At 41.4% G+C, this 16608-nt stretch overlaps 1 protein-coding gene across 1 annotated transcript in view; it reads left to right on the top strand.

The window, feature by feature from the left end:
* Window positions 1-16608, top strand: part of LOC135073354 (cyclic AMP response element-binding protein A) — a 107157-nt gene that overhangs the window by 86036 nt on the left and 4513 nt on the right. Inside the window, exons 3-5 of the mRNA XM_063967505.1 lie at window positions 7361-7551; window positions 13453-13603; window positions 14145-14326. Of these exons, the coding sequence (XP_063823575.1) occupies window positions 7361-7551; window positions 13453-13603; window positions 14145-14326 (524 nt within the window). The remainder of the gene's footprint in view (window positions 1-7360; window positions 7552-13452; window positions 13604-14144; window positions 14327-16608) is intronic.

The following is a 16608-nucleotide window of genomic DNA, read 5'->3' as shown; positions in this document are numbered from 1 at the left end:
CTGCCTGTAGAACAACACACCACCCTACCGATCCAACCGCTGGGCAGCGGGCGAAATTTTCTATAGGTGGGTCCCGAGTTTGGAAACTTGTATTAGATGAGTCGTAGCCCAGACAACTTTGGGAACCACTGTGCTAGAGAAAATCATCATCATGACATCATCACGTCATTTGAAGTATTGCAGGAGCATGACTTAAGTAAGTAATCTAATTTAAAGGCTAAGTTACCTACGAGTATGTCTAAAACTGAACGATAGAAAATGTTTTTATCTAGAGTAAATTCGCAATATTGGTGTCACTGTCCAAAATTGGTTTGTTTGGCGTATCCGCCTTCAGTCCATTCCTAAGTACCTATGACAAATACATTTCTTGGAATGTAACTACCAAACTACTTTCTAAACTACGACACATCTGTAAAAATAACAGAACTGGCAAATAAACCTTGATTAAAATGGAATAATTGTTATACCTATTCCGAATGTTTATCTTCATGGTATGAGCACGATTGTCATCGGTCGCGACCTTGGGAAGCTCAATGTTTAAAACCACTAAATACGACCAGAACCATACACCAGTGTTATGTAAATAAGTCCGGTTTTATCGGATCGCGAACGGCTTTATCGTTTTCATGAAATTCCTACTTCGGACGTGAAGAAATTTCTCTTTCATTGAATTGTAAATTGTTTAAAATGTTGGCGAGTGCAAGACACGTTTTGCTTACCCGTCAAATGCCGCTCAATGGGGTCAGCGCATCGCGGCATCGGTGCGATGGTGAAAACGCTAGTGTGGAAATTTTTGATCAAAGTACAATTCGATTTGCCTAATTATTGTTAATGCAGTCGCATGCAAATTAATGAGTGCGAGGCAATTAAAGATGCTGATGAATGTTATCGTCTAATTCACTAGTAGTTTATGATTTGAATAACGTGATGGCGTTTGTTCCGAATGGTTTTCTCAGGTGACGAGCGCCATTGTTTGGCTGTAACAACAAACATGCCGTCAGGCGCAAATACTCCACTTACATCATTACTGTCGCCCAAATAACGCCATTATCCATTATATTGTTGATTTTTGAGCGATATAAATTGAAAAATACAAAGAGTTTTTGTGCGCAATAATTGGAGTTTTATATTGAGTGTTCGACGCGCCTTTCTCTTTATAAATCGTGTTTTTCTTGAACATTTCGTCAGGTTTAACGATTAAATAAGCGCGTGTTATCTTATGGTTTGTAAAATAAATGTTTTTGTGGTTCTAATTAAATTGTAATGATCATTTCGCGTGTATTGTGGCACGTGCAGCACAGATAACACTGCTTTGCCTTGTGCATGCGCACGATGCATCTGATATGACATTGTCAACGTGCCTCTGTTTGTAGCGAGTGCATATCTTGAGGAAAACACAGGGTTAAGCTAACTCATGCCCTGGCGGCTGGCGCTCCGCTAACTCGCCTCCTTCCCACGCGATAAGCTGTAACAACAATGTTTCAAATAAAATTAAAGTTGACTAACAAACTAATGCGGTTAACACGTGTGTAAAACTCAAATAAATTATAAATAAAATATACAGCAGCTATAAAGATAACTATATTGTTGTAACACGACGTCTCCGCCGCTTCGAATGTTAAACAAATTATTCCTTACTAATTACGATTATGTCGTTGTTCCACGTATCTTTCAAATTACTATGGATACAGTTATCTGGTTTTTATTATTTATCCGTAAAACGAGCGACTAATAAAAAGGTGCTGCATTCTAATCATCCATGTTTTAAAACCGGTTTCGTATCATAACCACTGTTTCCTACTAAGCAATCGTTTACCATTTTACTATGTGTAAAGCCTGTAGGTTACTAGCATACCTACCGTTTTGACATTTACCTACTCGGAGTAGTGATTGTTTGACATTTAACAGGATTGATAAATTAATTTTACTGCATCGTTTCAATGCTAATCTTCGTTATTGATTTCCTGGTTTTAGTATTAGCTACATTTTTATGGCCTTTCAATGATTAAGATTAAAAATTTTACAAGTTCCAAGTTCCTAAAACAACCGTATATTCCCCAAAGAAAAAAACTATATCTGTACTGCGCAGAGCGCATCAATAAAGGGCATGTCACTGATAAAGTTTTTGCTCTTTTCTCCCAAAAATACATTATTAAAATATTCTATACATTTTACAGTATTCATGACTATACACATTGTTTACGTATCGATAATTATCAATTTGTTATCAATTTTTTATCTATCATGCACGTGTGCGTATAAACGTTAGTTAAATAATAATATAATCTTACACACTAGAAACACGTTCGAGAAACTAAGTATAGAGATTATTCAGAAAGACGTCAATCTTTTGCTTCATGAAAATTAAGCCTTGATTTTCTTGGCTTCCATTTCTTGTAGGCTTTGATAGGTATCATTTACAACTAGTTGATAACCTACATCGTCAAAATAGCTCAAGAAAAGGAAAATAGAGTTTCACTGCCTAGAGTCTTCAAAAGCAGCGTCTCTACCAAGGTATTATTCATGATAACTAGAATCGATACTTCTATACTATCTATATCTATACTATCTATACTAATATTATAAATGCGAAAGTAACTCTGTGTGTCTGTGTGTCTTGCTTTCACGCCTAAACCACTGAACCGATTTTGATGAATTTTGGCATAGAGATAGTTTGGGTCCCAGGAAAGGACATAGGATAGTTTGTCTGTGACAGACAAAATTCCATGAGGGCGAAGCCGCGGGCGGAAAGCTAGTATTTAATAAACAATAGAACAAATCAGCTTCCCATTGATGTCCTCTCGATTAAGACAGCTCTGAACAGGTTGTTCACCACTTTTTCATGCCCTGCCCGCACACATTTTACCGTTACACGGGCAATCATTAAATTTAATCACGCCCAGTCGAACTTGGTTTAATTTGCAACTGATTTTGGTGAAAGGTATCTGTGGGTGAATGTACCTGAAACGCGCGGGCGCACGTGTCATGACAAGTACGTCTGTTACTTACTAAAACCTGCCGAAAGCGAGGTGAATTTGTTAAATACTTACTACGAAGTATTAGGTAGTAGTAAATGCAATAAAATTATAGTCTAACTGACTCCGCCCGCGACCTCGTGCGCGTAAAAGTAGTTTGAATATTGTTTCCCGTTTTTGCAACGTTTTTCTTGATTGCTCCGTCCCTATTGGCTGTAGGATGATGTTGTATAGCCTAAAGCCTTCCTCGATAAATGGGCTATCGACCACAGAAAGAATTTTTCAAATATGACCCGTACCTAGTTCCTGAGATTAGCGCCTTGAATAAAACAAACAAACTCTTTTTCAGCTTTATAATATTAGTATAGATAGATAATGTTTTCGATTGTGCATATCCTAATGGAAATACACCGTAAGAGTAGTGTGTTATTGTGTTGCCCCGCTAAATTAAAACATCCTTCTTTGAGTCACCTGAGTCCAAACTGAATCTTGGTTCTAAGTCGATCCATCAAGTGGAAGATTGCCTGTGACATTCGGGCAGACTTCATGAAGATTCTATTCGGACTATGTACCTACAAAACTTTAAAATTTCGATGCACATGTTAGGCAACTCAATAATTTATTTCCTTGTGTGATTAATTCAAAAACATCGGCACCTAATACATAGTCGGAAGTCGTTTATTAATCTACCGTAGACTTAGCTGAATCTTGTGATGATAAAAAACTAATCAGCCAATAAACTAATAACGGAAAAGTACAATCATCAAATAAGATTGGGATTCCGTTTTAGTCAATACTTATCATTGTTATTGCAACCCGATAACAAAGTTTTAGGCGAAATTATCAATATTATAATCCTTGGCTTCCGCAGACTGTTAAAAGTTATTGTCAAATGATTTCAAAAATTACATTAGATTAGTATCTTTAAAGAAATAAGTATAAAGTAGTGTCAAGCTGAAGCCCAGATGTAGAGCATCACTAGGGCTATGCCGTATGTATTATGGTAGATCGATGCGGTAGTTACAGACTTTACATACGTTTCTTACTAACTTAGTGACAGTTTAATTGATCATAAAAGTATTGTGGTTTTATGGAATACAAATGGAGTCGCGTTCTACACGTAGCAAGGCTAATCAATGAGGCAGTCATGCATGCGTAATTAGCACTAATTAGTCCGGGTCGTATATGTAAAGTGCGCATCTCCGATATTTTGTTTCTCCGATTACGAGCGGCGACTGCTTTTCACGTTTATGAGAAATTCTTCAACGAGACCACTTGTTCTTCTCTACTTAGAAATCAGCTGTCACTGCATGGAAATGTCAGGGTTTTATTAACTTGAAAACCTTCACAACACGGTTCAGTTATCTAATGCTTTATTAGTTTATTCATTTCCCTATACGAATCATATTTATTTTTCATCATCATCTTCATCACTATTTATTTAATGCTCAAACAATTTTACTTACAATTTCTTGCGGAAATACATGCAATGAGCTAAAATCGGGAGTTCATCTTAAAATGCAAACACGTGTCTTTTCGTTAAGTGATCTACTTCATTGGCTCATAACAACGATACGGGAGAACATAAGCCACAGTACGTAAGGAAAAAAACAGTCGATGCGTTAATCATAGTAGCATAATGTATGATTCAGCAAACTGCTATTCTTCCATTTCAAACCCTCATATAGGTGTAATTGCTCGGCGCAAATTCTTCGTGGAAGCGGCCGAAGATTGCATACTACCCACAAACTATGTAAAGGTGTTAATTAGAAGCATGCAACGTTGGCACCTCCACTTCCCCTGTTCTGGGCGGCTGCGCAGACGCTTATTTCACCCGACGTTAGGGCCTAAGCACACGATGCGTTGCGGTGGCGGCGACGCGCCGGAGCGGTGTCGCTGCGTCGTCCTACTTCCTACTAATATTATAAATGCGAAAGTTTGTATGAATGTCTGGATGTTTGTTACTCTTTCACGCAAAAACTACTGAAAGGATTTTGATGAAACTTTACAGTATTATTATTTACTACTCAGAATAACGTATAGGCTATAATTTATGACGGTCTGTGACAAACTAAATTTCACGCGGGTGAAGCCGCAGGCAAAAGCTAGTTTTACATTAAATGTCTGTGGCGGGCACAAATACAAAGCTTTTTTTTTTCAGTACTTAGTAGGGCGCTTCCAGGGTGCTTATACACACGAAGCGATGAGGCGCCGCGTAGCACGTACCGCCAAATCTTCGCGGTGCGGCGCCGCAACGCATCGTGTGCTCTGGCTCTTACCTGTATAGGAAGCCAGCCACTGCCCCGATTTAACCACCAATCGATTACCAACATTGATTGCTAATTAAGATAACAATTTTGTAAAACGGTGAATTATACAAGTCAGTTAGCTAAGTAGTTAATTGTTACCGATATTTGCAATGAGGATCAGTACTGTTGTAGAAAATTCAATAAAACTAGTATCTACGTTAATCTTTAAGACATAAGAAAGATATATCTTTTTGAATTATCCAAATCGGACCATTACTTACGAAGATATTAAGTAATAAACATAGGCCGTTTTTGCCGCTAAAAGTCAACGTACGCAGGGCCGCGTGACGTCATTATATCCGAATCGAGCGCAGCCGGCGTACTATTGGGATGGAAAATATTTTTTTCCAGCTAAACTATCAGTTTTAGAAAAAAACTTTTAATAACATTTATTCATCAAAATAAAGTAACCTATCGACCAGTAATTTTTAAAAATAAAAATTGTGAAAAATAAGTATCGCTATGTCCAAAAACCACATTTTCATAGGATTCGATGCAATGCGGAGACGCGGTTGGGGTGAGTGTAACTTAATGATTGTTTGTATTGAACATAATAATACATAATTATGATGCTAATACTATGGGGGGGGGGGATAAGTCATACCCAGCTTATAGCCTGGGGGGAGGGGCAAGCCTTACCCAGCTTCTGGCCTTGGTGGGAGGGGGGGAGGGGCTAGCCTTACCCAGCTTCTGGCCTGGGGGGAGGGGGGGTGGGGCATGTCATACCCAGCTTCTGGCCGAAGGGGAGTCATATCCAGCTTATGCTTATGGCCTGGGGGGAGGGGCAAGCCTTACCCAGCTTCTGGCTTGGGGGAGGGGTCAAGTCATACCCAGTTTCGGGCCTGGGGGGGGGGGTAAAAAATACCCAACTTCTGGCCGAGGGGGAAGTCATGCCCAGCTTTGGACCTGGGGAGAGGGGGGGGGGGAGTCATACCTAGCTTCTAAGATAAGATTAAATAGATTTCCAGGAGGTAGCAGCTGTCCTTTCCTGCAGCAGCTGGCCCGCCCATGGGAACGGCGAATAGATAGGTAAGTACGTAGGTTTAACTCAGAAAAACTAAATAACAGGTACATCGAAATGATCTTCATAGCCAATGTCTTGTAGCCTAGGCAGAGTGTATCTGCCTCAGCTATACCTTATTGTTAGAAGTAAATAAATTAATACTTATACATACATTTTTATATTTTACTTGGAAGAAGATATGACTCTAACAACACTTATGAACACTTTATTTGAATAAATCGCCAAATATACCACCGCGGGGACCCCAATCGCGTCTCTGCGTTCCATTGAATCGTATGAGCGTATGGATTTTTTGCGTTATTTTTCACAATTTCCATTTTTAAAAATTACCTATCGATAGCTTACTTTATTCTGATGAATAAATGTCATTACAAGTTTTTCTCTAAAACTGATAGTTTGGCTAGAAAAAAATATTTTCTATCCACGCAGTACGCCGGCAGCGTTCGGATCGGATATAGTGACGTCATCGTCCCCGCGCCGGGCGGTCAGTGAACTTTTTTAGTAATTTGGCCATAACTTCGTCAATTTTAGTCGTAGAACAAAAATTTTTGGACTGTGTATTAAGGATTTCTTAGCCCTATAAATCTGCATTCACAGCTAAAAATCGAAATGATCCTCATTGTTACACTTTCTCGTTTTGTAACGAACTTTACTTAACTGTTGCCGAATTTCGTTTTTCGTTTCGCTGATGAAAAACGCAAATGCATACTTTCTAAAATTATAATTACTTGAGTAATACTTCTTTTAAACTATATAGAAATTAGTCTATTATCTCAAATTAAGCATGTAGACTACTGAATTTTAGTCGGCCGATAGTTGAGCACGATTCTAATTTGTATGAAAAATCGGCCGACCCAATGTGAGACTTTCATACATGGACATGTCCAATGTCCATACTGATTAACAATCCGACCCAACTATCGGCCGACAAAAAGTCGGTGGTCTGCGCCTTGGCTAAGATGAAGCAGCAAGCGATCATCCTGAATCTCCTCATAGGGTTTTGTTCTTTCTATAACTTGTCAAATGCTTTACAGCAATCTCAACGTTTTCAGACATGGAAGACGAGTGTTACCCAGCAATGCCCGCCAGCGCTTGGAGCAGCCGACGGAGGTCCAGCGAGTCACCGCCACGGGAGGTCAAAATGGAGCCCAAATCCGAACCAGAGTCACCAGCGTCATCATGCCCACCATCTCCCACGCCAGGCACACCTGTCACACACTTGGACTATGTCATCGACCACACAGTAAGTGTCTGGAACTCTTCTTACGTGAATCAAACTTGAACAAGAGGCTGACAATAGTAACTGAGTTTCTTGCGCTGCTTCTTCTCAGCACTGGTTCATTTATTGTCCTGAAGCAGTGGTAGGGTTAAAAGAGGCACACGTCTCCTGGCTTTACATATTTTATTAACCGACTTCAAAAAAGGAGGAGGTTATATGTTCGACTGTATGTATTTTTTTTTTCTATGTATGTTCACCGATTACTCCGTCAATTGTGGACCGATTTTCAAAATTCTTTTTTTGTTCGATAGGGTACACTTCTGAGGTGGTCCCATTGTCACCAAGTTAGGATCTGATGATGGGATCCTAGGGAAATCGAGGGCAACCCTCAAATTTTATAGGCACGTATATCGTTTTTCAAACTTTTTCTTAAGTTATTCAAGTATTTGCTCCTGGAAATCATCATCTCATATTGATGAGCTGATGATAGAAGATAAAACTCCTTAATGCTTAGGAGTTGGAAGATAATTCTTTTAATTTTATAGATAAGTATAGTTTCTAATGTTATTCAAGTGTTTACATCAGATATTCATCATCTCATCATGATGAACTGGTCATGGTAGGTACAACTCCTTAATGCTTAGCAGTTGGAGGATAATTCTTTAAATATTATAGTTACAAATAGACCAACAGTTGTATTCTTTCATGTTTTTAAGGTGGGCTGACGGATTAAGGTCTTTTTAGGTTTCCTATATGGTAACCTGTATTTTGTAGGGAATATTATTTTACACTAGACATGAAGAATATGGTCTCAATGTACTGCCTACCTTCAGTGGTAACATCAAGGTAATAATTAGTTATAGTTAACTAAAAAGCAAGAAATAAGTAAAATTTTATAAAAAAAATAGAACCGACTCCAAAAAACCTACACTAAAAAGTAGAAACAAGTTTGCCTGCAGGCAAACTTTACATGTTTCATAATCTTGGCACCGACTCCAGAAGTATCAATCATGGTATACCTACATAAATATTAATTCGTCCTAATAAATAAGTAGGTAATTAGTAATTATTTTTCTACTTTTTAGTGTAGGTTTTTTGGAGTCGGTTCTATTTTTTTTATAAAATTTTATTTCGATCTGATCTGATTACATATTCAAATACCTATTTCTAATTTACGGTCTAGCTCACAGAAATTATAAAAATGTCTGAGCTAAAACCATTATTTATTGCGAACCCAATAGTTCATTTTGCCAAGCCATTCTAGTAATTTGTGCCCTTTTTGCATTCTTTTAACATTTCACAGAGAAAGGTATTTTAGCTTAGGTATGTCGTAACTGCAAAAATATGTTACCCCAGCGTAACCACAATGTGGGGTTCATTTAAATATAATACATTATGTCACATTTCGTGACGTTACTTACACCCTTGGTTGCATGTCGTCTGAGATGGCTCTCGTCCCCTTTAAGAGGGCGTGATATATGGGTCGGCATTCCTAAGGGAAATAAAGGCCGAGTTGAAATCCGAGCCACATTTACTTAGCATCGATCTCTGTAGCCACCTGTGGGGAGAGTTTCCAGTGACGTGATAAAATCTTATCGCTGATTTTAGACGTCAAATGTATGGGCTTATCACGTACAATCTATAAAATGGCGCGAAAAACGTTTATCCTAGACCTACAGGCGTCCGAATAGAACCGGGGATAAAGTTAGTTAGACTTTTTGGACGCTTATCCGCACAAATCAGAGTCCAGTCAACATTACTGGCCCCTAAGTTAGTTTATGAGTAATTACTGTCTACTCAGTGTCAGTCACTGGTTCTACAACTTTGAAAAAGCGGGACCGTTATAAAATCACTCATGTGTCTGTTTTTCTGTTAGTCTGTCACAGGCAATTTATTCAAAAACTACTTGATGGATTGGCTGGAAATCTGGTACGGACATGTAGGTACGAACCTGCTAGTTACTCAATTTAGCAACCGTTTAAAAACCGTTTTAAAATTATGTTTATTTACCTAGGGATCACCTGAAATTTGGAATTCTCTAAATCCGTATAACTGGGTTATTCGTATTTGCCCGGCTTTCAGATTTTAGGAAACTTTAAACCATGTTACTTACTGGGTGTTTTCAACATAGCCCGGCTTACCGATCTCAACTTAGCAACGCTCTACGTATCCCCGCTTGGAGCTGTTGCCATGGCCAAAGCAGTGCCGTAACTAGGGCGGTGCCAGCGGTGCCCAGGCACAGGGCGCAGACCCTGGAGGGGCGCAGAAATGACCAGACCAGTATCTAGTTTTGTTTCATGCATGGTAGTTAGTAGGTACATTTTGTTTTATTGCGAATATGGTGTAGACGCGCCCTCTGTACTATCTATATCTATATGGCATTTTTCAAGCGATCTTGAAACAACAACACTTGTAAAGGTGGTTTTATATTTGTCTGATGTGTCGTGACGTGACGCGTCAGAACGGTATCGGTTTCATACATTTAGTACTATAGGTCTACCAGAATCTCATGGCAAACAAAAATATTGGAAAAGTGTGTTTTTCATATGGCAATTGTCTATGGTTTAATTGTCACCTGTCAAAGAAAATTATGAAATCTGTCAGCCGCTGCAAAAATTTTGTAATCTCTTCTTGACTATTTGTTATTTTTGTGAAAAAGTCGAAAAAGCTCAAGCAAGTCATATTGTTTTCAATGTGAATTGTAAAATAAGGCATAATTCAAAGTCAATCTTTGATTCTAAAGCTCGTCGTCGAGTTGACAGTAAGTTGGACTGAAATGTTTTGATACTTAGTTTATTACCCAACTACGTCACAAGGAGGGTTATGTTTTTTTATATTATTCTTAATAGCTGCTTTATCGGGGTTTTCAGGTATATCTCACAAATTGGTGCAGAGGAATGGTCAAAATGTTATGACCATGTAAAGAAAATTGAAAAAGATTTTATCTCTTTATCTTGATCATCTATTAAAGAACAAGAAATTGCAAGTGGAGTTCTTAGAATCGTTTTCTAGTTCTGAATGAAGTGATAAGTTAAAAGTATGATGCATAATAAAATTAGTTACTTAAAGTAATAATACGATTTATTTATTTTTCAAGACATTTTCCTATGTTAAAAACCCGATGTATAACAACATTCTTCATACACATACCTACCTAAAATGTATATTCGTACTTCATGTTCATTAATACTAAAGTCATAAAAGTAAAAAATTAAACAGTATCAAGATCGTTTATTCCAATTTCCCCAGTATTGCTCTCAACAAAGTTTATTTTCCCTATTTGCCATGAGATTCTGGTACACCTATAGCTGGTGCCCGCGACTTCGTCTGCGCAGGATTAGTATTTCGAACAATATGTTTATAAATTGTAGCCTATGTGTTATTCTGATGTATAAGCTATATTATTGTAAAGTTTCATTAAAATCCATTCAGTAGTTTTTGCGTGAAAGAGTAACAAACATCCATCCATCATCCATACAAACTTTCGCGTTTATAATATTAGTAGGATGGTAACGTTCACACTAGTGCGTAACGTGTTGTGTTGTGATGGCTTATGTATGGAACCGATACAGTTCTGACGCGTCACGTCACGACACATCAGACAAATATAAATCCACCTTGTCTTGCTCGCAATATTACATACACACACAAACAAAAGTACCTATACCGTAACTATGAGACAATTTCTGTCTATATTCATTTGGAGGGCGCCACTTCTAACTTAGAAGTTCTAAGCAAATCTGTCAATCTAGCTGAGGAGATGTACATATAGTTCACGTTACGCTGTCATTGCTGTCAGCCACATTCATTGGTCCTCCCTTTATCTTTGATTTTATTCATTAACTACGTGCGGCGTTACTGACGCACTAGCGTGCGAGAGATAGATAGAAAATTCATCGTTCGACAAGAGTGAAAAGGATGACTTACAAAACTAAACGATTCACAAACGTTCCATTCTGCCGCGCCGCGCCGTCCCACCCAATGTTCGGGGATTCCCCGATACATCGAGAATCACGCATTCAGATAGCCGCAGTGTTGCCAGAAGGTTACTTTTGTAACCTTTTAGGAAACTGCATTTAAACATGAATTTGATTTATTATTTTTTATAAAAAATGAGTTTTAGCCAATGTTTTTCGATAATGAAACGCAAATCCATGAAACGTTTTTATACGACCGGTCACTTTTCGGTCTTCATGGAATGGTCAAAATTTCGAATTTAGGTAAATGATTGATGATCAAGTGTATTCATTTTCCATCCATGAACAACCTTACCCAATCGCTCCGCCCCCCCCCCCCCCCCCGTAGAAGGTTACTTTTTATTCAAAAAGGTTACATTTTTTTTTTATTTCTCGCACCGGGCGCATAAAAGGCTAGTTACGGCACTGGGCCAAAGAAGCCGTTTACGAGCGCTAATGAGTTTGTGGTCTCGTTACATTTAAAACAGGTTTTGCCAGAAAATTAACGTTTACATCCCACTGGTTACCGAGGAGAAAACAAAGCCAGTATTATAATATAATACTGGCTTTGTTTGTCTTTATAATATGTAAAAACCTAACGATGCGATTATTTATGAATATAACCAGTATTCCCATCAGGATTGAGTACCTAAATTGCATGTTTCATCAACGGGGGAATTTATTTCGAATTACAGCTGTTTCCCTTTGTGATTGTGATTGGTGCATATCAAATCGTGTTCTTTTACGATCGTTTTAATGAGAAGATTGGAAATGAATCCGATCGAAACTATTGCTAATGGTATGTCATCGTATCACAAAATCTTCGGCAAATTATTGCTAAGATCACGATCTGGGATTGGCGAGCAAAAAATCAAAGGTCATTAGAGTTCATCTAGCCGAGCACTGACGGTGCAACTTTCGCCGTGAGCCGGTCTTCAATTGCAACTTTTTCGCCGGTGCCGCTCGTGTGATCCGCACGACACAGTCGAAAAGAATGAATACAGTAATGCCAAACCATAGATCAAATCAGTTTAAGCGTTTGTGAGCTAGACTAGACACATATGGTACTGATGGTACATGACATAGTAATGAGGATATCCATTATGGAGTTGATAAAGAACTGACTAACTTTCTACGTTAGGCTTTATAGAGTACCTATCACCACAGCGCACATAATAATGTAAACTGACACAAAAATCATCAGATAAGTAATGTGCGCCTGGTTAATAAAACACTATTAGCGAGCTAGCCTACTGTAGTAATTTCTTTATTGTGATAATTATGTCGCGGATTGTAATTAACGCAATCTCTTGGGGGGTTTCGGACTTCGGCGAAACGCCGGGTATCTTCGGAATTTTAACGAGACAATTCTTTATGTTCGTGCAATTATTTTTACGCACTGTCCTTGTTATTATATCGTAAGCACTTACTCTGTATCGCTACAATTAAACATTTCACTGATTAAAGAAACGCGGTTTCTTGAAATTTTCGTTAAAAGGTTTTTGTTAGTGTTTTCAATAAATATGAACCGCAACTTTATGAACAAATTTTTAAAATGTATTGAAATGAATTGAATTGACATCGTCATTACGAAATATTTAGAACACAAAAAAAGCATGAGAATTAACTTATTCACAATTATAACTTAAGAGTTGAAGGAAAAAAGGCTCAATATCCATCACTATCATTCAGCAATTAAATAGCAGAGCATAGAATCGGTTCCTTGAGCTTCATGTCAATTTAAAAATAGGTCGTCATAGCTACATAATTATGGCTACACATGCATTCATCATCATTCAGCTAAAGGACGTCCACTGCTGAACATAGGCCTCCCTTAAACACATGCATTGCAATACAAGAACGATATCTGAAAAGAGTTCCTTATAGTCTCGTTGTTCTACTACAACCGTAGTTGCAGTAGTGGTAATTAGTTGTCTTAAGTTTACTTTAGCCGCCATTTTGTCCCCAGACGGGCACAATCCACATGCCGCAAGCAGTTCTCCAGAAAGTGGGCGCGGCGGGCGTGCCGCAGCTGTTGCTCAGCGCAGCACCCCGGCTGGCCAACTCGCTGTCCTCCAACAAGCTCTCCATCAAGGTCACGTCCAGCTCGGGAGCGTCAGGTAAGATAGAAACGTCTCTAAGGAAAGCCATTGCCGGAAAAAAACTACATACTGAGAGGTGATGAATGCTAGTCATCACCTTTCAGTAGTTTTTTTCCCTTTAGGATTACCTTATTTGCTCTATGCCCGTTTTCAACATCAATTCCTCATTTTTAAGTGACCCCTATGGTGACACATAACATGAATTTTGTTTTCATAGGGGTCACTTAAAACTTAGGGATTGATGGTGAAAACGGGCTTCATCTTTCAGAGGAAAACTGGTCCCTTTCCTAATAAATGCTATAGATTTATATTACTTCCTAGTACCTACAGTGTTTGCGCGACGCCCTTCTGCGTAAATTTAAAGCACTAGAAAGCTTTAATGCGTAATGCTGTATTCTTCTAGATGTGTCAAGTCAACTCTTCTCAGACGATTGAAATCTTTTAACTGAAAAATACCAACTTCACATTCTTTTTGGATCAAATTGCTCTTAGTACCTACGCTAGAACCAGAAATATTTTGGATTGAACTTGAACGCCACTAAAATTAATCTCCTTACAGGGTTCAACTTACCCCCGACGCCGCCGTCATCGCTATCATCATCCGACAGCGAAGGGGCTTTATCCCCCGAGCACGAGGGAGCCACCCCCGCGCCCGCCGCCGCCCCCTCGCGCCGCAGCCACCTGTACGTGTCACACCACTCGCGCCAGCCCATCAATACGCCGCTCATTAGCAGCCAGCCGGTGAGTGTCACATCTCAACTGCCCTCCACCTGACGTCATCATACAGCGAAGGGGCTTTATCCCCTGAGCACGAGGGGGTGACACTCGCGCCGCAGCCACCTGTACGTGTCGCACCACTCGCGCCAGCCCATCAACACGCCGCTCATTGGTAGCCAGCCGGTGAGTGTCTCATCTCAACTGCCCTCCACCTGACGTCATCGTACTCCTCGCGCCGCAGCCACCTGTACGTGTCGCACCACTCGCGCCAGCCCATCAACACGCCGCTCATTAGCAGCCAGCCGGTGAGTGTCACATCTCAACTGCCCCCCATCTGACGTCATCATACAGCGAAGGGGCTTTATCCTCCGAGTACGAGGGGGCGACCCTCGCGCCGCAGCCACCTGTACGTGTCGCACCACTCTCGCCAGCCCATCAACACGCCGCTCATTAGCAGCCAACCGGTGAGTACACATCTCAACTGCCCCCCACCTGACGTCTTCACACAGCGAAGGGGCTTTATCCCCTAAGCACGAGGGGGTGACACCCGCGCCGCAGCCACCTGTACGTGTGGCACCACTCGCGCCAGCTCATCAACACGCCGCTCATTAGCAGCCAGTCGGTGAGTACACATCTCAACTGCCCCCCACCTGACGTCTTCACACAGCGAAGGGGCTTTATCCCCTAAGCACGAGGGGGTGACACCCGCGCCAGCCGCCGCCCCCTCGCGCCGCAGCTACCTGTACGTGTCGCATCACTCGCGCCAGCCCATCAACACGCCGCTCATTAGCAGCCAGCCGGTGAGTGTCATATTCCAACTGCCTCCCGCCTGACGTCATCATACCCCTCGCGTTGTTCCACCTGTACGTGTCTCACCACTCGCGCCAGCCCATCAACACGCCGCTCATTAGCAGCCAGCCGGTGAGTGTCTCATCTCAACTGCCCCCCACCTGACGTCATCGTATTCCTCGCGCCGCAGCCACCTGTACGTGTCTCACCACTCGCGCCAGCCCATCAACACGCCGCTCATTAGCAGCCAGCCGGTGAGTGTCTCATCTCAACTGCCCCCCACCTGACGTCATCGTATTCCTCGCGCCGCAGCCACCTGTACGTGTCTCACCACTCGCGCCAGCCCATCAACACGCCGCTCATTAGCAGCCAGCCGGTGAGTGTCATATTCCAACTGCCTCCCGCCTGACGTCATCATACCCCTCGCGCTGTTCCACCTGTACGTGTCTCACCACTCGCGCCAGCCCATCAACACGCCGCTCATTAGCAGCCAGCCGGTGAGTATACATCTCAGCTACCCCCCACCTGACGTCATCATACCCCTCGCGCCGCAGCCACTTGTACGTGTCGCACCACTCGCGCCAGCCCATCAACACGCCGCTCATCAGCAGCCAGCCGGTGAGTGTCACATCTCAACTGCCCCCCACCTGACGTCATCATAACCCTCGCGCTGTTCCACCTGTACGTGTCTCACCACTCGTGCCCCCCCATCAACACGCCGCTCATCAGCAGCCAGCCGGTGAGTGTCACATCTCAACTGCCCCCCACCTGACGTCATCATAACCCTCGCGCCGTAGCCACCTTATACGTGTCGCACCATTCGTGCCCCCCCATCAACACACCGCTCATTAGCAGCCAGCCGGTGAGTGTACATCATCATTTCAGCCATAGGACGTCCACTGCTGAACATAGGCCGCCCCTAATGCTTTCCACGTTGATCGATTGGTAGCGGCCTGCGTCCAGCGCTTCCCTGCTACCTTTACGATGTCGTCGGTCCATCTTGTGGACGTCACACGCTGCGTTTTCCGGTACGCGGCCTCCATTCCAGAACCTTGCTGCCCCATCGGCCGTCAGTTCTGCATTCTATGTGCCCTGCCCATGTGAGGACAGGTGAGTGTACATATCCCCGTTATCCGACAGTAAGGGAGCGCTGTCCCCCTCTTTATTTTTGTATGGCATTTTGGACCACAATGTGTTTTTATGCCGAACGAGACAGGTATTTGACCGCAATCGCACCTAATGGTAAGTGATTAGTTGACTCATGTCTCTAGTCATGAGCGTACTGAGAGAAGGCGAGGTTAGCTGGCCAGGCAACCAGCCACCCCTCCCCCTCCTGGAAATCGTTCTTACCTTATGTTTCGTTCTTAAGTGTCTAAATTAGGGGGATCCTACGTAAAGTGGTCTGTATTGCCCTTCTCTGTGCCAGACTCTGCGATCATCTGAGGAAGTTATGCTCTTCCCAAATACAAAATAATTGTCACTTCACAATTTCTTTGACAAATCTTTATTAACCCTTC

The sequence above is a fragment of the Ostrinia nubilalis genome, chromosome 7 (assembly GCF_963855985.1).
Source record: "Ostrinia nubilalis chromosome 7, ilOstNubi1.1, whole genome shotgun sequence".
Lineage (NCBI taxonomy): Eukaryota > Metazoa > Arthropoda > Insecta > Lepidoptera > Crambidae > Ostrinia > Ostrinia nubilalis.
Note: the sequence above shows the minus strand (reverse complement) of the source record. Positions and strands in the feature narration are given on the sequence as shown.